Consider the following 26568-nt stretch of genomic DNA (forward strand, 5'->3'; position numbering starts at 1 on the left):
TACTTACATTTGCACTTACACTAACGAGGCTGGCCCCTTCTCCTATACTTGTTTCTATGTATGTCCTTTCTTCACTGGTTATTGTTGGGTGTGCAGCAGGGCTCTCATAGGCATGAAGCAGCCAGAACATGTACCAAACAATTCCAAACATTCCTGTAGAGGTGGAAAGAAAACAGATTGGTTTCAAATGCCATTGTGCAATGGTAAAGTATCTGTAATGCCTAATGTTTCAATTATTTATCTGAGGACCAAATCAAATCAAACTCCGGCAGGAAATCTGCACAAATTCACATGGAAAAGTTATAGCTGTGTATTTATACTCTGCCCATCACAGGGGTATCTGAGCACTTATTCAGCACACTGCACTTATGTGCCTGGGGAGGTGGGGGAAGGCAGAAGCACATATCTACATGGGATGTGCGTGGGGGGCCGGGGGAATTGTGATTAATCCGAAAAAAAAAATTGGTATGGGCTATGTAAAGCAGATCCTGATTGGCAAACCTTGCAGCACACTCTGTGCAAAGGATCAGTGTAAACTATCCTGCCTCTGAAACAGACAAACATGCAGGGGTGAGCTTCCCTACTGTGCGTGGCTTTTGGAGCCCCTACTTTTTTGTGAATGGGTAAGCGTTTAAGCACAGAGAAGATGCAACTTCAGGGATGTATCAGCATGCTTGGGGCATCTTTGGGTGGTTAAGTGGGCTTTCACAAGGGCTCGCCAGTATGTAGCCCTGCACTATATGTTGAAATCATTACAGTTTAAAAGCATTTTACCATAGTATCTTGTAACACTTCACAGAAAGCTGACAATAAGACTGAACAATATTGATTGGTACTACTTTTAAATCAGATTTGTACTACACTGTCTAACAATGCTGATCCAACTGTGCGCCATTTTACATTAAACAACTCACCATAAATATAAAAGACTGATGGCCACCCTATGTACTGTACCAATATCCCTGCCAAGGGCATGGCAACCACTGCCCCAGCGTAGGAACCTGAAGATCAAAAGGATTGAGAAAACATGTCAGCTATGTTACCTAATTCCTCCAACTTGTTTCCTATAGGAATTAGAACAACTACACAGGGAGGCTGGAATAATTTGTGTACCAAACTGTAAACCCTGTATATGATGGAAACCACTTCAAGCCGGCACCCCTGGTTCCACCACCCAGCAACTACAGTGTGCTCTTAAGACCAGCATCACAAAGTCCAGGTGGTACCTTTATCATGCAGCAGCATATGTTGAGGTAGGTAAGCTGTATTATCTGTATTATGCATATGGATGAATTGCGCTACGGAGAAGTTAAGAGCCTGATATTCAGAAGCAGTGAGCAGCCACAATTTTACACGGAGAACTTAAATACATTCTCCCATTGTTATGCTTGTCCCCGTGAAACTCCACCAATGCTAGCAACAGTGGATTGCTCATCTAGACCTGCCATCAGTATGTTCAACAATATGTTGACTGTAGGCGCGTTTCCCAAACTGGGGTCCGCGGGCCCTTATGATCAACTCCTCTCCCTCCTTTTCCCTCCCAGCACCTCCTGCATGCTAAAAGTCCGGCAGCGCAGTGGGACTAAGGCAGGCTTCCTACCTCCCCTGACCCTGCCCCGCTCCCGGAAGCAGCCCTGCCGACCTTGGGGGTGGGGGAAGAGGACAAGGGGTCTCTGCGCACTGCCCCCACCCTGAGTGCCAACTCTGTGCACCCAAACTCCCTCCGTCCCAGAGGCTGCACCCCTCACCCCCTCCCAAACTCAAATACCCTCCCAGAGCTCAGAGCCACACCCCTCTTGTACCTAAAGTCCGCACACCGCACCCAAACTCCCTCTCAGAACCCAGAGCCCACACCCAAACTCCCTCTCCGAGCCCGCACCCCTCCTGCACCCAAACTCCCTGCCCCAGCCTGGTGAAAGTGAGTGAGTGTGGGGGAGACAAAGTGACGGAGGGAGGGGGAATGGAGTGAGCAAGGGAGGGGTCTCGGAGAAGGGGCAGAGGAGGGGCAGGGCCTCAGGGAAGGGGGCAGGGCAAGGGATGAGCGGAGGACTTGAGGGTCCCTGAAAAATTGTAAATCAAAATGGGGGTCCTCGGGTTGCTAAAATTTGAGAACTACTGGACTATACCAATAGTATGCAGAAATGGTTAAAATAAAGAGTCAATTTTCAACATGGCAACAGGTTAACAAGTCTGAGTTCCAGACCAAAAGAGGTGTGTGATGTGGAAAAGGACATGAGCATTTAAGTGTTTGAACAAGGAATTTCCACTGAGAATTCATGTAGACTGGTGATGAAACTCTAGTTTAGCATTGGCAAGTGGGTATCTGACCTGTTCTAGTCAGAATACCTAGAACTGTGAACCACTGGGTTACCCCACTGCCTTAGCGAGAGTGAGAGCTTTGCTGCTGCTAAGCTGTGGGTCAGCTCCCTGACACACCAGCCTGTCTGCCTCACCAGCAAAGTCTTCAAGTCTCTGCCAGTCTAAATCTTGCCTTGCAGGTAACAATCAGCAAAACCTCGTTCCCCAGGGATGTCTCCTGTGTCCAGTCCCTCTTACTGGACCCTCACAGAAATTATTAGGGTCGTTGCCTCCAAAGATACAGAGCGCACATGCTGCTTGGTAGATTAGCTGAAGTCTTGCACTTCACTGTAATACTCAGCACTAAGATGGTTTTGTAATAAAACAAGAATAAGGTTAGTAACAAAGACCAGAGATTTAAGTGACACTAAGCAGGAACAAAAGAGACAGGTATGGTTACAAACAAAACATGATTTCTAGTGACCAAAAAACTTAATCCTCGCTAGTTACAATCTTTGCCTAAGCAGTTTTGTTACTCACATCAAGTTATCAGCAACTCCAGGCTAAGGAAACCAGCACTGAGAGAATCAAAAGGTGCTGCTCCCAAAGATCACTAAAAGCCTGTTTGCTCCCATTGTATTACCCAAAGTCCATGGTCTCTGCCTCAAGAGCCAGGAAGGATTCCTGGGGTGCAGACTCTGTCCCCCAGTATGCTCTCTAAGTTGCTGCTTGACAGCTTTGTTTACCCTGTATGTAAATGTACCTTCATGGTCCTCTGCTTGTAACCAAGCTGCTCAGGCAGGTAAGTCCACATTCCTTTGTCTAGGGCAAGCTGAGTTTTTGCTCTGCCTCCCAAATACATTTTAAGAACTTATTTCCAGCACACACACACACATTCTTTCTATACAACCTGTACACACATCACGGATTATATTCGGGACCAGTGTGTCACCAGTTTACGTATGATTAAGGCTAAGATTTTGTCACAGATATTTTTAGTAAAAGTCACGGACAGGTCAGGGGCAATAAAGAAAAATTCACTGAAGCCCGTGACCTATCCCTGATTTTTACTAAAAATATCCATGACAAAATGGGGTGCCGCTGGGCAGCTGTGGGGGACGGCCAGGAACTGCGGGGTCCCCTGGTGGTGGCTCAGAGACCCCCGCTGCTTGGAGCTCCGGGGGTCCCCCGCCACCCGCAGCCAGGAGCTGCAGTGTCCCCACCAAAGTGGCTTGGAGCCGCCTGCTGCCCGGAGTGGCCAGGAACTCCAGGGTCACCCCAGCACCTGCGGCAGCTGGGAGCTGTGGGGGGACCCCACCAGGTGCTGTGGGTTGCGGCGGGACCCTGCAGCTCCCAGCCACCATGGGCTGAAGTCACGGAGGTCTTTGGAAGTCATGGCTTCCATGACTTCCGCAATCTCCGTGACAAAATCGTAACCTTACGTATGATGCCTTACATGGCACCTTTTAGATACATATTATGACAACAATGTGTTGGGGGGAATGGGTGTCTGGCCTGATATGAGTTATTGTACGGTGGGCTGCTGCCAGTTGGCTCTGAGGTCTTCCTGGATTAACTCTGCCATAGGTAAGAAGTACTGCTAATGAATTATTCTGAGGAAGGAGCAGACTCAGGTCTTCACTGTTTGTTTGACATTAGCTCATACTTTGTTAATGAACACTTTTGACCTACGTACAAACTATTGTCAGACATGCAGAGAACACCTCACTCTACTAGTTTCTTGGAATAACTCATTTGCAAATACTTTTCACTGGTGATTACTCAGGCTGGAGTTTCATATCTAGTCTACGTCCCAAATTACTCCTGCAGGATTAACTAAGATGAATGCAAGGATTTGATGTGACAAAGTGTGGAATTTTTTAACATTTTTATGAAGCCCATGTGTGCCTCAGTTTCCCCTACATGCAGCATTGTTACAGAGTGGGTGCAAAGAGATTGTGTGCTCTCAGGGCAGGCTAAGACACAGGTGCGAATGGTGCCTAGCTATCTGGGCCCTTAGGTCCCATATCAATGGAGCTCTTGAGAAGAAAGTGCCAAATCCACTTGCCTGAACATGGACACCAAGCAACCAATGATGCAGAGAGATATGGATGTCCCTTGCCTCCCATCCCCAGCTTGGGAACAAAGGACTGTGTGTGTGTGGGCAGGGGGAAAGATAAAAGGTAGGGTGTTGACTGGGGGAAACAGTTGGGAGCACACACCTGGGAGTCTGACAAAGGAGATCAGATGGACGGGGTGACAGAACTTGAACAACAGGGTTCACTGCAGCTTGGCTGGGCTCTGGCTACCCAGAATGGACTGCACTTTAACCTTCATTTCCCTGTGCTAACCAAGGACTTCCTATGCTGTGTTCCAGACGACTGATAGACCCTACTGTTTGACAATGCTGGCTGAGTGTCACTGCAGATGCTTGCATAGGTGCATTGCTCCTTAAGATTGTACAAGTCTCCCTCAGGGGTCGGTCTCATTGGCACTCATCAAATAGAGCTCACAGTGTGAAACAGCAGAGCTGAAGGCCCAGAGGTCCAATCTAAGGAGGCAGTGAAGTGGTGTGGCTTACCCTAGAGGAAAAGTGAGACTCCTAGGGGGGCCTAGCATATTGAAGGGATCTTCCCAGAGACTGTTCCAAAGCTGGAGCCATAGCACCAATCCTGTGGCTCTTTGACGCTTAGTCAGAGAAATCTGGCAGCTACTCAGAAATATTGTGGCTTCCTAATTTTTCATTCATACCAGTTCACTTCTCAAATATAAAATGGGGTGTGTTCCACAGTATCCAAAGTGGCTGGGGGTCTGAGGGAGTTTGTCAGGATTTTCCCATCCATTAAATTGTAGATTCAAAACATGTATAAAGCGAAATTCCTGTACATTCTTTAAAAAAAAGTCTCCCTTTTTTGCACTTTTGCCTTTTCCTAGTCTCCCTCTTTTCATCCTGTATTTGATATTACAGACCCCTAGTCCCTCAATGCCTGCATTTGCTAGCAGGCTATTTTTTTCTGTGATTTTTCTTCCTTGTTTTTCCCCCCACTGTCCACTTTTACCTTCATTGCTTTCACTCTTCTCTTCACCTCTCTGTCCCAGCGTCTCTGCAGCATTCTCTCCCCACCCACCAACCCACCAGTTCTACCTCGTCTTGGTCCTCTCTCCTCTCCATCACTATCCTCCCCCTCCATATTTCACTTGCAAACCAATAGGAATAAATACAATAAGGCATTTCTAAATGGAAACACCAATACATTAGAAACACAGGGTCAGAAAATCTAGAAATCACTAAACTTACCACAGAAAGACGTGGTTGCCAACCTGCTTCTCTCCAGCGGGGGAGCCCATTTGCTCCACATCCCATGGCATGCTGGATAGGTCACGCCCTAGCAAATATGTCATACACACATCACAGGATTTTGCTTTTACTGTATACAGTTGCTGTTATTTTCAACTGGTATAATTGCTCTTCAATATTAAGAGGTACGGGAAGGGTTAAGGAGAGCTATGAAGAAGTTTGTTGGTTGCTTATGAAGATTTTGAATGGCTTTGAACAAGAATTTAAGTGGTAAAGTGCTGTGGTGGAAATGTTTACATATATAGTGCATGCAGTGAATGATAGTATTAAAATGTGGTAGATCTACTTTCCATTCCATAATCCTGGTCTTTTCACTTTATAGTTTAGACTAATTGAAATATGTAAATGGGTATAATTAAAATTTAATCAACTTAAAAAGCATAAAAAATGTTATAAAGATGGGGCTTTTCCCGAGTAATAATACTTGGCAGGAGTAAAACAAACTAACATCACTTGCTAAAAATGAACAATAAGGAAATTATAAGGAACAATAAGGAAAATAAGATTATTTAGAAAATAAGATTTAGAAAACTTGAGTGAATCTTTTTCTGACATTATAAAACGGAACCCCCCAAAATATAATCAGGCCAAAATGCTGAGTGCTCCTACCTCTACGAGACCTTGCAAAATTCTTATAAACATAACACAGCCATAATGTACTCTTGCAGCAGACGGGATGAACATATTCAGTGTAGATGTTAGGAAAATAGCTGCTCCAAATACCCTGTGGAAAGAAACAGCATAAAAGTGGATATAATTATTGTTCACTGGGCAGAAAAGACATTGGCCCATACTTTGTGCCATTTCACCTGCAAAGGACTTGCACAATGAGCCAAGGTCAATCCTGAATATGAAGTCAACAGAGTTGCAGCTACAAACACCGGAGCTGAATCTATCCCTGGGATGAGTCCTCTACCTAAAACAAGAGTTTTGCATAAACTCAAAAATTGGTACAGAAAAGTCTACTGGTATTTTTCTTCTTCTCAAACTGGGGTCCTTAGAGCACTTGCTGGAGGTTCATGGTGAACTGATTGGTTCCATGAGTACTGATTCAGGAAAGCATCCCTGTTTAGGAAAATGCTTAAGCCCATGCTTAAATCCTATTGAATTCAAGGGAATCTAAGCACATGCTTAATGTGAAGCACTGGCTCAAGTGCTTTCCTGAGCCATGTTGCTGGTTCTGCTAGTTTCCAGCAGCTAATCTGCATTAGAAAACAGTTTAAAAGATACTACTTTCCTAATATTACTTTTCCATGTCAGCAATTGCCATGAGGATTTTATGTGATAGTGACTGGGAGGGGACGTGTCTAAAAGGCAGCATCTTTAATAAGATATGGTGCACCCTACAAAAAAATTATGAATCCGTACTCTTGAATTCTTAATAAGGTAGGGCACGGCTATGTTCAAATTAATCAAGAATCTGAATTCACATAGGGCTAGAGGAGTTCTGAAAATTATTTATATTGGCTGCAGTCACCCAACCTATATATTCGATTTCAGACACAAAGAAAAGAGTAGCAGAAAGGTCTGTGGCATGACCACAGATATAGGCAACATTCTTGGGTGCCCAACATAGTTGGAGTTGAAGGACAGGACCACCCAACTTTCCAGTGCAGGTTTACCTAGTACACCCAAGTCTGACTGTGAATCCTTTCAGCCTGGGGTTTTCTGAGTGTAAATAGAGAGCAGTTCAACACTTACTGCACCATAAAAATAGTAAATAACAGTAACAATAGAAGTGACAGAAAAAGTGTCTGAAACTGAATCATATGACGATCATTTTCTACCTGGCATAAACTGGATGCTTGCCAGCAATGCTTAATTTATAATGAAAGAAGAGCCATGGTTCAAGCAATTAGGTGCCAATGCTCAAGCAATTTTTTTTTTTTTACTTTCATAAATGATGTGGCAAGCCCAGAGGTTCCGGGGCTGAGCCCTGGCACAAATTGAGCACTGCTTGCCAATCTCTAGGGCCATGGCATAGCTGAAGCACCTACTTGCCTGTCTGAGTCCTCATATATGGCACTTGGATGCCCTCTTAAAGAATTCATTGAAAAACTGGACCCCACAGTGCCACAGGAAAGAAAACAGAAAAAATAGACAGTGGGAATAATAAGGTGGAAAGAAGGTACCTGACAAAAAATGGGAATCTTTATTTAGTTAGGATTATTAATATAAGAATTAACTAAAACTTACTGTATTTCTCAAATTTTCATACCTTGTCGACAAAATCTATGAATTTCATTTCTAGACAACAAATCAGTTCTGTGGATTGCATTACATATGCTATGCATCTCCTAGGTTCACTAATCCAATGTCTCTGGAAATTATTAAACTTGATATCACCAAGAACCAGCTTAATGATCATATCACAGTAGTGATCCCTGATAAGATGTCTACAGTAGTAACAGGACATTTTCAGGCCACCTTTTTAAGTTTAATGAGTCAGATTCTTGGCTGGGTTCTGTGCCCTTTGCACTGCCTAAGTCTCAAATCAGCCAGATCCAGCTCACTGAGAATTATCCTAGTCTGCTCTCACCTAGTGCAAAGTTGAAGTATCAGGTCCCTGTGACACGGTCCACTCATGCACATATTTGGCCCTGGTGCACAGGGACCATAGCCAGTTGGCAGACATTAAAGCAGCCCCCCAGGGCTGCTACCTTAGAAACACAGAAATGTGGGTCTGGAAGGGACCTCAAGAGGTCCTCTAGTCCTTCCCCCGCATGCCAAAGCTAGATTTATATCCAGCATGCCTTCACCCATCTCTGGGTAGAACCACAAGTTCTACCACTCTCAGACTTGATCTCTGGGCTGCATCCCCTCCTCCCCCATTTTCCAGCCATGTTATTCTGACAGGCCCAACTGTGTTTGGCACCTGTCAGCCCTTTTCGTCCTGTGACAATAGCTGATTAAAGTGGCTCAAAACAAAGCTTTCTTCAAAACAAAGCTTTATTTATTCACCCACATGTACAGAGCACACAAAGCAAAGGGATCAAACAAACAAACAAAGGCTTATCTGACTGGGGTCTTACCTACACTGTATTGTTTCCCTGCCAGCTTTTGTAAGTTCCCCTCAGCCCAGTTATCCCCCGTCTCTATCCAAGAAAAACAGCCCGCTTGCTGCCATTTCTCTCTCTCTCTCAGTGTCTCTGTCAATTGCTGTCCCTGGGCGCTCAACTCCCTCCCCACCTTCTTTGCCAGACCAGCATCATTAAGGTTTTAGCATCCCCACTAGTCCTGGGTTCATGTCTGGGCAAATAAACCTTGCCTGCCTAGCTGTAACCATGCAGGGTGTATTGCCCAATTAATAACTTCCCCATTATTTCCTCAAGGACCTTTGCTATTACCTGGACTGTACCTCATCTTTGCCATTGTTTTGTTTCCTGTTTGTCTCCAAACAGACTCCCTTGATTTAGCTCCTTGTAGTCTGGCATGATAACAGGTAAATTGCAGTGCACCTGATATTCATAAAATTAAAACACATCACTCCCTGATTCTCCACAATCACAGTAGTGCCTACGAACCCAAGGTTCCTTTGGGTGCTAAGTATTGTACATACATCAGCAAAGAAGACAGTCTCAGCCTTTGACCGCTTCAGTGACAAGCAGGATTCAGCTGAGGGACACAACAGATAAAGGGGCTGGGAGAGGACAGTAACAATAAAATGAACAGAGTCAATATGAAAAGTGTTCTAAGAATCAGAATGCCAAAATGGCGGTGGAAGCAAATGGTTACCCACGAACATTTAAGGGGCCATTTTCAAAGCTGAGTGAATATTTAGTTGTGCTACATCCATCATCACTAAAGGAGGTGAGGAGGCTGTCTACACTGGCCACGCCTTGCCATCAAGGGAAATGCATTCTTTATTGTAGTGCTGTAGGAGCCCTCACGCTTCAGGGAATTACAGTGCATTACATAGAATGTAGGTAAAAATGTGAGGGAAAGAATTATCTACAGGGAAAGAGTAGGATTTATTTTCCACTTGCACAGTTCTAATAATTGAATTCACATTCTGTATTATTTCATTCCATATAGTTTCTTTGTACACCAAAGATATAAATAAGAGTGGCTGAGCTAGAATTAGCTAGTGTTTTGCTACTCTTTATGAGGGTGAGGCATGTTTGCAAAAACAGCCATCATCTTGCCAGCAGTGTAGTACCTTGAATCTAAGATAAGCTGGTCTCTTCCTTGGCTAAAAATAGCCCAGTGTTTCTAATTCATTCATGTATTCTTTTCGCCTCCCCATCTGGGTCCCTGGCAAGCTGCCATTGTGAAATCAGAACAGAGCTCTTAAATGATAGACTCTGCTGACCATTGGTGTTCTATTCCTTAAAGCCGATATCAGGATGCGCCTCAGGTTCAGTCTCTTTTTATTAGGAAATAACAATGGACAAGTTAAAATGGTGCTTACAGTAATCAGACATATTTTGTAATGGTGAGCAGTAATTTAAGGGGCACTGTCATTAAATGGTTGATGTGAACTTTTCAAGTCAATGTGGATCTGTGGAAATGTTGGGTAATTTATGATTTTACACCATAATGAAGGGAAATTTGTGGGTTTGAGTGGTTTTGAATCACTTCCAGTACAAAACCAGGTTACCCAGTGAGTTTTCAGCTGAGCTTTGCGCTGAGAATTGAAATTATTATTATAAATTATTTGTATTATAGTAGGGCTTAGAGAGTTCAGCTGAGTTTGAGGTTCTACGGTGGTGCTATACTCAATACAAACATGTGGTGAGATAGTCCCTGTCCCAAAGAGCTTAGAGTGTAAGCAGACAGGACCAACAAAGGGTAGGGGGAAAGAAATAAATACTATCACCATTTATAGAAGGGGCACAGGGAGATCAAACAACCACCCCAAGTTTGCAAAGAGAGTCGGTAGCAGAGTCAGGAATTGAGCCCAGATCTCCTACTTACTATCCAGGTCCTTAACAACAAGGCCATCCTTCCTCTTCTAAAAGAGAAACTTGGGATGGGTGGTGAACCCACCAGGACTGAATCTGGAGAAAACATGAGTAAACACAAGGGAGTTTGGAGTATCTCTAGATATAAACCTTAATACTATTACTGCAAATAGAAATTTCCCTTTTAGGGAATTTTTCAAGGACCTAGTCTGTCTTAAGACATCCTGAGTTCTAAACATACTTATCATGGTCAAGTCCTTGAGGCCACAATATACTGCATAGATGACAACTATGAAAATCATGTGGCCACAGAAGTATTACATTGTGTGCATCAATAGCATGATATGTGCCTATGGATGGATATAATAAATGCAGTTAGGTCACAATTACCTATGATTTTGTTGTTTACAAGAAAATAGAGGAAACAACCAAAAATTAATTTGACCAAAGAGCAAAGTACAATGTACTTTTTTAAAAAGTCAGTAAAAGCTGGAGAAAATTGTTGTGTCTGTATCGGTTTCTCTGAGAATCTATTCTGCAACTTAGAAACAGGATTTGGAGGCTCTGATGCAAAGTGAACATGATAACCAAGTAGTATAATTAATGCTAGGAACGATAACAGTAGCTTGCCACTTCCTGTATAAAACCTAACTGAATTCTTGCCTGTGATGTACGGTAAGTGATACACCCATTTAAGGTTCCCATCCCAGCACCAATTTCTCTGCTGAATTGGTAGAGTTTGGTTATTAGATCAAATAGGCATATTGAGACCATAAATTAGATTCATGAGCCACAGAATACATATAGACAGGTTTCAGAGTAGCAGCCGTGTTAGCTGGTTAATCTCTAAGGTGCCACTAGTACTCCTTTTCTTTTTGAGAATACATGTACCAGCTGATATGGACATATTCTGTACTTTTTCAATACAAGTACATGGAAACCCCTACCAAAATGTCACAGAAGTGTTTTTGATGGTGTTTTTTGTTGTTGTTTTTTGATATTACAAGCAATAACTTTATGTTATTTAAAATACGGACAATTTGATACACTATAAATTTCACTATAGAAAGAATGCTCTGGATTGAGTTCACATTTTCCATTAGATTGTATGTAATTTGCAGTGTATTTGGATTGTAGAAATGGATATGTGTATTTTAAATCAGCTGTAAGGTCTCACAGATTCATCTTCCCACCAAGAGTGCTATTTGTCAGACCTTAAAAAAAAATTTCTTCAGCTTTACTCGGTAAAATATTGGTACGTTTGTGGAAGTTTGAGTTGGTCCATTCTGTGGGCAGCTCAGAGAGATCAGAAGACTGGGGATACCTCTACGGTCAGGCCAGCTGATTTGCAGACTGGATGGATAAGAGAAACACTGAGATCAGACAATTTTGTCTGGTGGAGGAATCAAGAGTAGAGGATGCTAATTTTGTAAGAGGAATGATGCAAACTAAGCCCAGAGTACATTTTGGAAGATCTGAGGAGAGGGGTTGGAGCCATGGACCATTCCGTGTGGAAAGTTAAAAGTCCCAGAGTCATTATAGAAGTAGCTGTGCATGGGAGGGACTCTATGCTTTGATGAAGAACTGCCATGCAGTGGACTTTTGCCATATGTAACTTTTTATAGCTCTTGGCAAAATGCAGAGGGCAAGGGACTTTGATTTCAAGCAAGACAGCACAATGAAGCCAGTTGTACTGTTCCCTTCTTTTCTTACCATACAAATAAACAAACTCTTTTCAATTTGTGGAGACATTTGTATCTAGATGGTGCAAAGCACTAGTAAGTAAACATCTACCTTACACTGAGAAGGAATAGGCTTGATGACCAAACAGCTATTTTCCATCTATAATTTCTGTGATCTCTCCCCCCCCCCCTCACATATATATACTTTAGAAAACCTGGTTAACAATATTAGAGATAGTGCCATCTTGAAAACCACCAGACATTTTGAGACAACCTTATTTATCCATCACCTATGTTCATGCTCCAAATCCTGGAAACTCTTCAAACAAATGTTTGCAGATACTATTTACTTAATGAAAAATAGCTAGTTTTGTTAAAGTTCATTCTGAAAACAATTGAGTGGGGTTTTTTAACTTGAATTTTTTTTAAAATCAGCAAGCTTGGAAAATGGCTGCACAAATGTGTAAAGTCTGGTGAAGTTACAAGAAACTGAAAACAGAGGCTTTAATGCAAAGTGCTAGGCGGCCTTAGCCATAGATGTTACCACTAGCTCAGCCCATAATACAGGTATTTAAGCGAAGGTCTAGCTGTATTTTTGTGTGTACGTGCACTTTCAGGATAGCATCTTTAAATAGCTCCACAATTCCAACATGCTCCTCTTCAAAACCTATGAAAAGCATCTCTATACATTACGGATCCTTGAAGAGAAAAAGCTGAAGTTTCTTTGCGAATCTATTTCAGAGAGAAGATGAGCCAAAAAAGCATTAGAAAAATCTTTGAAAAGCAAATGACAGGGACATGTGTAAATAAGCAAATGACAGGGACATGTGTAAATCCCCTTGTGTGATTTGCCCAAAACTTTTCAGAAAACATTTTCTGGGATGACATGAAACATGTAAAAATTTCAGATAGACGAAGTGGTTTGGGTTCTATTAGGAGTGCATTTCTTTGACCTGCCTACTCTAACCCAAATACAAAACAACATGTATATTAAACACCTGCAAACCCACTCCTCACCCCCATCAGAAAACCCTACCAAAACAAGACACTCCATTGCACATATTTCTGTCCCCTGGGGAGAGGACAAGAGAACAAACAACATGTGATAGATGTTAGTCACGTCACCTAATTTGCTACTGGAATGCAGTCAGGTACTATTGTGATGAGCACAATGTTGTAACCTGTTAGAATGGAGTCGGAAATCGAGCTTAGACTGGGAAGCTAGCTCCATTGTTAGCTACAGCGGGAGTAGCACCACTCCATAATAGACATAAATACCACATATTGATTACTACCCATAATATCCCTGAAATACATTTATCACAATAAAATATTATGTTAAATGATGTAACAGTGATCATGAAAAAATATTTATATGCCCCATTATTTTATCTTACCTGTTAGCAGCTAGTTTGTTTGAGATAAACCCTCCTGGAATTTGTGTCACAATGTAACCCCAGAAAAATGAGCCATGTATAAGTCCTACTGTCTCTGGATCCCAGCTGAACTGAGCTTTCTGCAAATGAAACAGCATTTTAACTATAAGGTGAATATTTAACATATTGATTCCTGGATAAATCCTGTTTGGAAGTTGTTTAAAAGTCACCATTAGAGCCACACTTCCCATAGTACCATGGATACCATACACTGGACGTGTACAGACTACTTCTCAACCCGTTACAGCACGGCTATGACAACTAGCTCATTAAATAGTGCCTTGAAACACATTTGAGATAATCTCTTAAGCAGTCAAGTTTTGATTCTGGGGTTCAACCAGGATAAAACCAAGGACAGGTCTTCCTCAGTCAAGTCGTTGTGCAACTACCTCCTGGCGCTGATCTGCCTTGACCATTTTTGAGGCCCTAATAGCAATCCCCTTTTTAAATTCCTTTTCTTTGCATTAATAGGGAACTGATCTCTTTCATCTGGTGAGTTAGGTCCCTGGCAGTTATCATGTTTGCCCTTGTGACACATCCTTTGTTTTGGGTGGGATGCATATTTGGACCATTTGGACCTTTTTATTTGATTGCAGTGTTTTTATTGTTGAGCCCTTAGATTCCTAGCATCAACCATCTGTGTTCAGTGGTGTGTGTGGGACGGGAGGGGAGGGGAGGGGAGGGGAGGGAGGGAGGAGGTGGGGATGAAATGCCCAAAGAGGAGACACTCTGCTGGCTAGTGGGGAGAGATGGCTCCTTAAAACAAACCTGGATAAAAATAGCTAGCTAGGTATGTTATATTAGATTAAATGTGATAAGAATTATATTAGTTTTAAATTGGGGTACCAGCGCAATCAACACAGATGATCCATAGCCTACAAATATCTGATGAACAGACACAAGCCTGAACTGTGTGTATCTGTCCCTATTTAATGTAATTGCATTCGGAAATATTTTCAGTCTACCTCTCAAAGCTCTCCCTGCATGCAGCTGTTACTGTTCTTTGTAAGAATGCTTAAATGAGCCTGTGTGACATCCTTTGTTTGGATCAACCTTCTACTGCTGGGCATAGGAGAAGTGTGACATTCTGTTTCATGGTCATCCTCATGGTGTGGAAACAGAGAGGAGGGGTGGTTAGCCTTCAGATGAATCTTTCAAAAACAGCACCATCATTTGTATTGTTAATCAGGAAGCCTCACTAAAACACTACCCAAAAAATGGAAACTAAAGAGAGTCCTTAGCAGTGACATTTTGGTTTATGTTTGTGCCTTTCTGTATGCTACAAGGCAGACTCAGTTCGCCCTGTTAGATTTTTTCAAACAAACAAAATGCAAAACAGTTTCTCATTTTGATCAGACACTTTAATTAGCCAGTCACTCTAACAAAGAGCTGAAAACATTGCTCTCACCCATCAATACAAAACTCAGATGAGATCATGCTAGTGGGCTGGGGTATTTTTTTATGGTTATTTTTTCCAAGTGCATGAATTAACTTTGCAGAATGTCCCCATTTTCTATTAATGATTTCTAGTTTAAAGCTTAAAATAATGGTCAGTCCTGAAAGCACAAAGGACTGACCAGTGTCTTGGTGTTTGGGAGACCTATAAGGGCACCTTCTCAAGAAGAAGGGAGGATTTGTGCCCAGAGCAGGGTAAGGACTAAATCAAGACTTGTGGGCACAGGCAATCCAATCTCAACCTGCCTCTTCTCATCTGGGAGCTCCCTCTCTTCCCTGGCCTGTGTAGGAGATTATTCTGCTTCTTACCGAGTCCTGCCTCATTGTGAGAAGCAGCATAGGCTGGATGGATCCTAGAGATCAGGAATTAGACAGAATAAGCCCAGGGCCAGCATGCAGCTCCATGCTCAGGGACTGGCCAATGGTGACTACCAGTGAGGAAGAAGTAGTAGGCTTTCCATCCACTTCTGGGGGGCTCATTTAGTGCTTGCTGAATCTGATCAGTTTGTTTAGCAGATGGGAGGAGAAGGAGGGAGAAGAATGGGAAAGGTTGTGGAGACACAGCATGATGGGAAGGGTTTATCCAGCTCCCATCTTCCACATAGAATGATAAGAAAGAAGCTTCTTGTCTTTAGAGTCATAGGGGTGGGAATGTCCCTATGATCACAAGTAGAATTGATCAGCATTTTTTAGTCTTGAAAAATACTGTGGGCCCTTTTTACATTTTTCTAAAAACTGGTGACAATTTTCAAAAAAATTCATGAAGATTTTGACTTTTTTCCAAGCAGCTCTAGTAACAAACTGGTAGCAGCAAGGAAGTGCCTGCTTCCCATTAGAGCTGAGCTGATGACTTGGAAAAATGTGTACAATGGCAAAACAAAGGCCATCTATAGGCAGGCAGGCAGGCAAGGCTATGCTCTCCTGCTACGTCTGGGAGTAATATGATGCTTTGCAGTTCCACAGCGAATGGCCTTTGTCCAAGGAGCACAAAGCACATTAAAAATGTAAGTTAAAGCTCAATACTCCTGTGAAGTAGGTTATTATCCCCATTTTAGAAAAATCAGTCAAAAGACACAGAAAAGGTAAGTAACACAGTCAAGTTCACACCGGGAGCCAGTAGCAGAGCCAGGAATTAGACCCAAAATTCTGATGGCAAAATTTTTACAGGAATTTAGGCACTTAGTGAGATTTTTCAAAGCATCTAAATGCTTAATTCAAATTGAAATGAATGGAAGTTGGGCGCCTAAGTGGTTTTGAAAATCCCACTAGGCATATATCTGCACCTGTAGGCATCCAAATCTCTTTAAAAATCTGGCCCTAAGGTATTAGTCACCTGCTCTAAGGACTTGAAAACCTCTCATTGATGTTAATGGAGCAGAATCAAACCCTGACTATTGGACTTCACTACTTCTCCCACAGAAGTCAAGAAGTCAACAGAATACACCTGAGAAAAGACTATTTTTCCACTTAAATAAAGATATTGATGTGAGGTCTTAAAGAAATCACTCTAGCTGTGGGACCAGCAACTTTGATCCTTCGGTACTTGATGACGACAAACTTTTCCCCCCTCACTGCAGTTAAGTTAAAGACCCAGCCACTGATGGAATGATGGAAGACATCAAAAGTAAAGAATAATTGTAGGATTTTAAAAAAAATCAGACATTGCTGACTAAAATTTTTTTTTAAATGAGTTTTTGTAAAGTTAGGCCCCTAAAACCAAACTGAGGCAGTGGCCTGATTCTCAAAAGTACTGGGCACCCTATCGCCAGAGTTGCCAACTTTCACGTGGTAAATAAGCACCCCGACTTTCACAATAAACCAAAAATCAAGCTAATCCCATTTCAAAACAAGGCCAAAACAAGCCAATCCCTAAAAGCCCCAACACTCTATGTGACTAGATCCCCCCGGCGTGCAGTCTGGGACTGTAATGGGCCTGCTGTGCACCCCTGACTCTCTCCCTCCCTTGCCCCAGCTTGCCCCCCTTTGCTGGGAGCCAATCAAAAAAAAGAAGAAACAAGCAACAAGCTACAAGCCAAACAAGCAACAAGCTACAGCCCAAAACTAGCCAACAAGCAACTCACAATCCAATTAAGCCAAAAACAAGCCCAATTTCTGCATTTTTTTTTCATGGGTTTGGCATGTCTGCCTATTGCTCCCCTTTGCTAGGTTCTCAGCACTGAATTCATCAATGACCTGATTTTCAAAAATTAGGATTTAGGAGCCTATCTTTAGGCACCTGTTTTTTAAATCTTTGGCCCTATATGCATAATAGGATCATCCGGAGTTACACTAGTTAGGATAAATGTACAGGGCATATCAACCTTTCGCTCCAGAACATAAAACAACTAATTACTACTGAGGATTAGGAAAGACCTTCCCCCTTAGCTATGTTCTTGATAATTGTTTATTATGGAGGTTATTATACCTTCCTTGGACATTTCTGCTATTGGCTGCTATCAGAGCCAGGATACTGTTCTGATCGTGATAACCCTTATGTTTCTTCCCCATTTAGCATCTTATCTTTTGGGGATATTCCTGCAAAAGGGATAACGAGGGAAATCAGTGGGATGGGTTGCTGCTCCTTGTATACAAGTAGCTCCCTGTCCCCCAAGAGTTACTAGGTTTTGCACACGCAACTTCCCTTCTCTGTTGCTTCCCACCTGCCAGACCTGGCTGCAGAACACCCTTCGTTTTGGGAGTGACTGCTCCAAAAACAATGTCTTTTTAAAGCATGGTGGGGAGAAGTTTAGAAGCAATGCTATTAGATTTGTTTTCTCTACGCGACCCCCTTCCCATGGCAATGCACAGGAATCCCCATGCATTTATCTGACAATATCGCCTGAGCCATAAGGAAAACCAATAAATTGGGTATTAAACAGTAAAATGCCCAAGCCTAAATAAAACATGAGTCATGAAATACTTCTGGCTAAAGGCAAAACAATCCAAAAAATGTTAATTGTACCTTGCATGGAAACGCTAAAAATCTTTGCATTCCCATTTCTCAGCTTAATCTAATGTTAAACTAAGCAGTTTGGAACTCAGAAAAAGCTCACTGGACTCAGAACAAGCTCTGTACAGGCCACAGCAAGGCAACCTTGTCTATATGCTGCTCCATGGTGTGCTCAACCCTGACCGAGAGGGACCAAACCCTGACCCAGAGGGGACCACCTCTGGGATTGAAAAGCAATTTTGGGGGGGAAGCCATTATAAGTAGAGGGTGCTCAGCACCTTCTTTGGACCAGTGTATGCCCATGCATTGTGTGAAAGATGTAGGTTTCTATAAGTAGGCCCATCTTGTGATTAAGATATTCGACTGAGACCCACAAGACCCAAATTCAATTTATGGCTCTGCCACAGACTTCCTGTGTGATCTTGGGCTAGTCTCTCTGCGTCTCCGTTTTCCCATCTGCAATAGCACTTCCCTACCTCACTGGGGTGTTATGAAGATAAGTATTTGTGAGGTACTTTGATGGTGCGGTAGTAGAGGCCAGATAAGAACGAAGACCAACAGATGCTTCTTTACCTGAAGCTCTGGTTTTCCATTCACATAGATTGTGCTGTTGTTAACCATTTCCACTATGGCAACACCCAGATTGCACCTAATTCCAAAAGAAATGCAAAAGCCCAGACCACTCATTATGGCAATGATGTAGCGCTTGGGTAGTCCACAGCAATAGCAGTCACATAGGGGAGGTTTGTGAGTAGTCGCCAGCACAGGCCTTCCCTCTTCAGTCAATTCAATGTGATCTTCTTCTGTGTTGGTTCCATCAATTTTTCTAAAAGGATATGAAGGAGAAAAGGAAAATGTATTATTCTGCCAGTAAAACTCTTTCATATGTGCATGGCAGCAACACACTCTAATCGGCCACAACACACTAAATCCGTAGAAGAGATTTAACTCTTGCTATAATGCAGTGAATTAAAAAGCAGTTACACTTTTAAAGGGCTAGATCTTCAAAAGCTGCCTGAAATTTTTTGCATGTGCAACCTTCCAAGTCCACAGACCCACATCAGGTAGTTGGACATCTAACTGGCCAGATGGTCGTGCAAGTGCTGTTTGCAAGCACAAATATGGAAGCTGTGCTGAGGTTATCAGAAATGACAAACTCCACAAAGGAAAATAAACTCCACATTGCCAGTGCTCTCCAGTTTAACCATAATTACCAAATGTTCTAAATTATACTGAAAGCACACACAAAGCTCTCTTTATTTATAGATCTCAGAGTGCTATACAAAAGGAGGGTATTAGCAGCCCCATTTTACAGATGGTGTTGTAATTGTAGGGATCCTGACCCAAAAAGGAGTTGGAGGGGTGGTCGCAAAGTTATCGTGTGTGAGGGGTGGGGGGGTTGCGGACCTGCTACCCTTACTTCTGAGCTGCTGCTGGCAATGGCACTGCCTTCAGAGCTGGGCAGCTGGACAGCGGTGGCTGCAGGCTGAGAGCTCAGCTCTGAAGGCAGAGCCGCAGCCAGCAGCAGCGCAGAAGTACAGATGGCATGGTATGGTATTGCCAAGGGCGGCTGGTGAACCGCCAGATGGGGGAGGCTAGTCCCCAGCCGGCCCCACCCCACCGCCTGAGGACCTGCGCGCCCCTTCCCCCGAAGGAGCCTCCCCCTTTCTGCGGCCGCCAGCCCCACCCCAGCCCCGGAGCACCGGGCAGGTGGGCCAGCAGTACAGCCACTGAAAACAGGGTGGGTGGGTAGTGTGTGCCCCCCCCGCCCCAGAGCGCAGGGCAGGCAGCATGCAGCCCCACCCCCTGAGCACAGGGTGGGCTCCCCTGGCCCCCAAAGCGTAGGGCTCATGGGCCCCGCTTCCTGGCCCCAGCGCCAGGCAATCCAGCCCCAGCACCCGGGGCCCCCCAGCCACCCCAAGTCCAAGCCACCCCAGCCGGCTTCCCTGAAGAGGAGCAGCCTGCGTGGGCTGGGGCAGGGCAAGCAGGAGGTGGCTCACTCAGGGAGAAGCGTGGGCGGGGCCATGCTGGGCTGTTTGGGAAAGCAAAGCCTTCCCCAGCCTATGTGACACGTCACCCATGGGTATTGCCACCCTTACTTCTGCGCTGCTGCCTACAGAGCTGGGCCCTCCATTAGCAGCTGCCATTGTCCGGCCGGCCAGCTCTGAAGGCAGCAGCGCAGAAGTAAGGGTGGCCTGGTATGGTGTCGCCACCCTTACTTCTGCGCTGCTGCTGGTGGGGCGCTGCCTTCAGAGATTGGCGCCTGGCCAGCCGCCCCGATCTCCAGCTGACTAGATCTGAAGGCAGAGCAGAAGTAAGGATGGCAATACCGTGACCCCCTAAAATAACCTTGTGACCCCCCCTGCAACTCCCTTTGGGGTCAGGACCCCCAATTTGACAAACGCTGGTCTCCTCTGTGAAATCTGTATAATATAAGGTAAAAGCACACAAAGACCAAATTTCATGGGGGGAGACCAGATTTCACAGTGCGTGATGCGTTTTTCATGGCCGTGAATTTGGTAGGGCCCTACTCATTACAGAACGCACCACCTGTTTGGGGTGTCTGCCCTGTTTTCTGACAGTCATCCCTGAGATTGGCACTCACAAACAGAATGACAGAGGGGTAGTCAGATCTCTGGGCCTGTTTCAGTTTCAAATAATTTTTTTTTGAAGGAAGGCATGCAGAGTATTCAGGTTATACTATTATACAAATATCTGGACACCATTTACAAAAACATCCCAATACAAGTGGAACGCAACTTGTTTAATACAAAAATATTGTAACATCTCTTAACAACCACCTTTCTGGGCACACTCAGATTGCTCTAATACAGTGTCTCTCAGCGTTTTCAGGTGGGCAACCGTTTATTCAATATCAAAAATGTTCATGACGTCCTTGCATGTATTATAAAAGTAAGAGTAAAAAGTGTATCCATACTAACAATAAGCCTATATAATTTATTTGTGTGTGTGTTTTGAGAGGTTGATGGAATACTAGAACTTGAAGGATAAGAATGAGCAGGGAGTGGGGAAGCAAGGTTTTGTTTGCTTTCAATTGTTATCAACACCTCCCAACCCCCCAGGGGTCATGACCAAACAGTTGAGAGACATTGCTCTAATAAATTCTTATCCCCCTATTTGGTCAGACAAAAGCAACTTCGCTTTATTTAGTGCAAGCATCTCTTCTTAATGAATTCATAGCTACCAGAACTATTAGTTCTTCTGGGCAATGACTGCTCCAGCTTACAGCACTTAACACCATGAGGCCCCTGGTGATGGAGGCTCTGGGTTCTTCAGTGATGTAAACAGGGGTTAAAGTAACTTAAAGGACTTACCAGTAATCAGGGTGGCCGAGGTCCTGGGCAAGGTGGGGGGTGGCTCTGGGTCCCCGGAAGGGGTGGGGCCTCGGGCAGAAGGGTGGGGCTGGGGCCAGACTCCCCCAGCCAGCCCTGCCCAGCCCACACCGCCCGGGACTCTGGTGACGATTTAAAGGGCTCGGGGAAATCACTGGGCCCTGGGGCAGCTGCCCCTTTTGTGCCCTCCCCCTCCCAGCAGCCCTGTTGGTATGGTGCTTAAAGCTCTGCCACGGCAGCGCTTTAATGTCAGCTGTGTACCGGCCCATACCGGCAGCCACTTTCTTACCAGTACACCGTATCGGCCCATATCGGCTTACTTTCACCTCTCAATGTAAGTATTAGAAAAGAATAATAGTGAACTCGGTGCTGGTGAAAAGTGCCAAACTGGCAGCCTGGAGCTCCCAAGCCTTCTGTTTATCCACACGAAAGATCCAGTGCCTGCAGCGACAGTGTAAACTTCCCCACACTGTTCCTATATCATGCCTTGAGCGTGCTTTGAAGGGTAAGAAAATAATTTAATCTCCTGGTCCTAGCCTCTTTGCTGAGATTGCCTGTTGTGGGGATAAATTTTGTGATGTAAACACTGACCACTGCAACCAGATTGAAACTTAATTCACACTGGGCAATAAATCACCACTAAATAGTAACAATGTGCTGTCCTGGCCTGGATTTGACCCAGTGAGCTAGTGGCGACAGGTTCACTTCTACAGCCCACTTAAAAATCTCCTTAAATCCAGTAGTTCCCAGACTTCTCCTGAGCCCCCATTGTGCTGGATTGATTGGAAGATGTGACTCCCCCTGCTGTGCTTCCTCACACTGTGCTCTAGCACCATTCCTGTAATCTCATTTTCTGTCTCCTGGCCTCTAGTCCTTTCTTTTTCCTTTGCATCTTTTACGTGTGTGTGTGTGTGCGCATGTGCATTCCAATTATTATTCCTCTGCTCGTTTGCTTTGTCTCTCCCTCCTGGATCCTCATTCACTAGAAGGCAACATGCTATCTGGTTTAGAGGCAGCTATTGGTGGCTGCATGGGGCCAGACTATATGTGCTCCCTTGGGCCAGTGAGAGACTAGTTCTCTACATGCAAACTGTTCCTGTGGCTGGTTGCTTTAGGGGTCATTGTGGACATAGGGAAGGAAGTTGAGTGACTTTCAAGGAGCCAGCTGCTGCTTCAACTGTCATCACGTGAGCACATTTGCAATGAGAGTTGGAGCTGACTGGGGGCTAAGCCTTCCCCTCTTCCCCAAGGCGGCCTGTCCTCCATTGCTGGGAAGCACTGCCCTAAGCCACCCACCTATCAGAAATCATTAAGACATGAGAGCATTTTCTGTTCCGCTTAAACTATTGATAAAAGAAACGTCTTTAAAACCAAACCTCATTTGGCTCATGATTGTATTTACATTAACTATCATTATAGTTAGCATTATTCCTTTCAAAGCACTCTCCTACTTCTGATACTACTCCTGGCCCTAGCATAGATGAGTCAAATCTCTTACATTTAGACAATGCTGTTACACAGGACGTTGCTTTCCAATCCAACCAGAAGCAGGATTTTTTAGAAATATTGGAAAAAAAATACTGTTAGTGTGAGATTTCCAACCACATTTTGCAGACTGAAGAGGTGTGAATAAGCTTTGGAAAAGCATCTTTGCTTTGGGGGATTCATCACAGTTTTGCACCTCTTGCCATTCACCCAATATAAGATTCAATTTTGCTATGTATAGTTTTAAAGTCTAGCTAAGCAAGAATTTTCATTTTAACACAACTAAAAAGTTGCAAAACCAACTAGCATAACAATCTAGGCACTTGTCTTTTCAAGAGCAAGTTCATTTTTCTGTGGTTATGCATTTCATATTCATCATGCCCAATCTACAAGAATATCGCTGGTAGAACTGGTAGTTAGTTACCTTAAGAGCAGAATGAACTTTAAGTGCACTCTCTGTACATAAGCTAAATTTTTCCCTTCCCAACATTAACTTTTTATTCATTGCTTTAAAATGGTGGATTTGGGCCTTAGGCCTCAATCCATCAAAACACTTAAAAGCATGATCAACTTTGAACATACGAATATCCACGTTGAAGTCAATAGCCAACTCATAAGCTTAAGCATGTGCTTAATCCAATGAAGCCTGGAGCCCTTAGACAGCACTTGCATTACACAAAGCCTTTCAGTTTATGTTATTTGTCACCTGGAAATCAGCTTTGAAATGACAGACTCAGAATGCGACTCTCTGCATCTCCTGAGGAATTACTATTGAAGGATTTTATTGCTGTGAAATGATGAGCAGAATTACTTAGAAACGCCGAGGAAGACTGAACTGCTTTGCAAGGTTATGAAATGGTTTAACTTTTTCTGATAAGAGCTAGTTATTTCCTTTTTCCAGGTACCCGGCCTGTAGCATATTTGCAGTACATCACTCTTCTATTTTCCCTTGTTAATATCTCCTGTTGTATAGCCACACTCACCCTTGGTTGATGTTCGTTCATACAAAACAGTAAAAAAAAAAAAAAAAAATTGATATTCACATAATTCTCTGATAAGATGTCACGGTGATGTTGGTCTGGTTGCTTAAGAAATGGCTAATTTACACCATTCCGTAGCCTTTAGGGGCTTGTCAGAACTATTTACTCACAGTCTAAATAACCACTGTAATTACGGGATATGATTAAAACAGAAATAATTTCACACACAAAACTGTGCTGAGGGCCATCCTGCTGGCACAAGGCAACTTAGACTTAACTATAGCTTGCTACATTTTTTTAAATACTCATTTCTTCTCAAAAGTTACTAAACTTGATCAGAAGTAGGCGTTTTCCCCCCTGCTTCCAATAGACACAAGAGTAGAATTCAGAGTTTTAAAAAGTGGAGATTCCTGAACAAAGCTGTTGCAGATCTTACATATTTTGTATTTAAGGGGGATGATTTTGTTTCCTGATTATTTTAGGCTCATTTAAAAGAAATGGTTGTGTCACTTATATGGACAATATGAAGTTGTTTTTCCACACTCAGCATTAAAATATAGCTGTCTGCCAGTGGAACCTCCATAGCATCTCTTAGTTGGGTGTGTGGCAGAAAAGCTGTTCTAGAGACAACACATATTTAAATCTTGGAAGAAATTCAAGGCCCCTTTTGAACCTTCAGTCCTGCCAAAGCTTTAACAGCACCATAGCTGTAAACAGTGTTGAGTGATTCTATTCTGTTACCACACTGAAATCAGATAGAGAAATCTTGCCAGAGCACATGCAGGTGGGCTGTCTCCAGCTGATCTACCTGTAGCTAGCTGAAGCATCCTGGGAGAGCTGTAATGCCTTAAGCATAACATCCTCCTGACCGCTATAATTGTAACCTACCATCCCTCCCTAACCAGCAGGTAGTGTCCCACGCAAAAGACTGTGCAAATCCATAAGGCAAAAATAATAGATTTAGCGGTTTCCTATTGATTTTACCATATCCTTTCAAACATGAGATTTCATTTAAAAGTTCTGAAGTCTCTACACTTTGCAATGACAATGCTAACTGATACATCACACGCTGTATGTCTTATGTTTTCACCGTAACACAAAAGTTTAACGCCAGCCTCAGACTTCCTCACATCATAAATAACATATCATACTGTCCACCATTGCATGGATTTCTAAGAGATCTTGATGAGGTTGGAATTAAAATTTTGTTTTATAGTACCATCACAAAGAATGTGGGATGTATAAATGTTGGACTTGTTTAGGACTTGTAGACAAAGGATCAAAGTTTGTCAGTGAAAGTAATGTGTGAAAATTAAGATATATTACATGAGGACACATTCAATGGACAGTTTCTTGCTTTTAAGGGTTTGTGTGGGTTGGTTTGCCCTTTAAGCAACTGGTTTTAATTACCTTTTTTTCTTTGGGGAAATTGAACGTAAAAGTGAAATTGATCCGTCTGGTTTCATTGTCCAAGCTGAGTGAAATGCCAGAAGTAAACAACCATAGAAAGTGAAAAGGTTAAATTATTAAGACTGCTGTGATATAAAAGTAGTTATTAGTAAGCCAAAATATGTAATTAGTAAGCCAAAGTATGTAATTATCTTCCTTTGACAATCTAAGTCAGAAGTTATTGATCAACAAAGCAAATATTTCAAAGAACAGTTCTTTAATTTACTTTTGCCTGCCTCTCGCTCCACTTTCTTGGAAGAAGTAAGATTTTAAGTAACAGCAGCATTTTGGGCAGCTGGCAGAGATGAGATGATTGTGCAAAGCTGAAACATCTGTTCACACCTATACATTTTCAGCTGACTGACAATGCTCATAGACATGAAAACATTCCTCTGACCCAAGACTTGGTGTAGTGCTTAGTGAACCAGGAAAACTAGGATCTTGGGCCCAGTATTGCTTCCACTGAGTCACAGTTTTACTATGGACTTCAATGAGAGCTGGACTGGGCCCTAAGAAGATATAGGTTGAATATTCAAATCTCCCTTATAGCACAGTAACCCAATTAAAAAATGTGTGTATGCCTCACATCTGAGGCATATTGCAAGATGCTTCAGAATACATGCAATGCCCTCTTTTGTCTAGTTTAATCTGACCAGAGTGCTGTAGGACATTGTTCCGCCTGTGCTCATACTGGCCATGATCATCTCGTATATCACGCCATTTCTTTGCCCTTCACACTATTTTTTTTCTTTTTGGTATTAAGTTCTGAAAAATAAAATATGAGAATGAACATTTGGACATCAAGCACGGATGAACAGATCTCCACAAGGCATGGCCTCGCACACTTGCTCGCCCTTTTTACACTGGTACTTCCTAAAATTCAGAAACAAGAAAACAAAATGGTGGTTACAATAATAATTTAAAATAGGGCTTTGTTTAAAAAACATTTATGGCCACCTGGCATGCATGACCTCTCTCTCCACAGCCCCTGGATTTTAAGGCTATTCCCAGTTGTGCATTGTAAATTATTCATCTTCGAATCTGATCATGTTTCTTCTTGAGGGACTCCCAATCTTTCACCCCTTCAGCAGTCTTATCTTGCCTTGTCTTCTGCCCTACCTCTCCCCATGCAGAGCCTCAGGCCTTAGGCTTCACTCACTTCTTCCATACAGGTAGGTAGTCCCATATGGGGAGAGGAGCAAGCAAAGAACACTCCAC

At 43.2% G+C, this 26568-nt stretch overlaps 1 protein-coding gene across 2 annotated transcripts in view; it reads right to left on the minus strand.

Moving 5' to 3' along the window:
• The window catches only part of SLC17A8 (solute carrier family 17 member 8), a 43066-nt gene that overhangs the window by 11391 nt on the left and 5107 nt on the right, over window positions 1-26568 (minus strand). Inside the window, exons 2-7 of one of the 2 annotated variants that reach the window (XM_074950989.1) lie at window positions 18657-18909; window positions 13640-13758; window positions 6266-6380; window positions 5597-5684; window positions 915-1001; window positions 20-153 (exon numbers count right to left, since the gene is read on the minus strand). In XM_074950989.1, coding sequence (XP_074807090.1) covers window positions 20-153; window positions 915-1001; window positions 5597-5684; window positions 6266-6380; window positions 13640-13758; window positions 18657-18909 — 796 coding nt within the window. Of the gene's footprint in view, window positions 1-7; window positions 154-914; window positions 1002-5596; window positions 5685-6265; window positions 6381-13639; window positions 13759-18656; window positions 18910-26568 lie in introns of both variants that reach the window. The other variant, XM_074950981.1, reaches the window with a different exon arrangement.

Source organism: Natator depressus, chromosome 1 (assembly GCF_965152275.1).
Source record: "Natator depressus isolate rNatDep1 chromosome 1, rNatDep2.hap1, whole genome shotgun sequence".
Classification (NCBI taxonomy): domain Eukaryota; kingdom Metazoa; phylum Chordata; order Testudines; family Cheloniidae; genus Natator; species Natator depressus.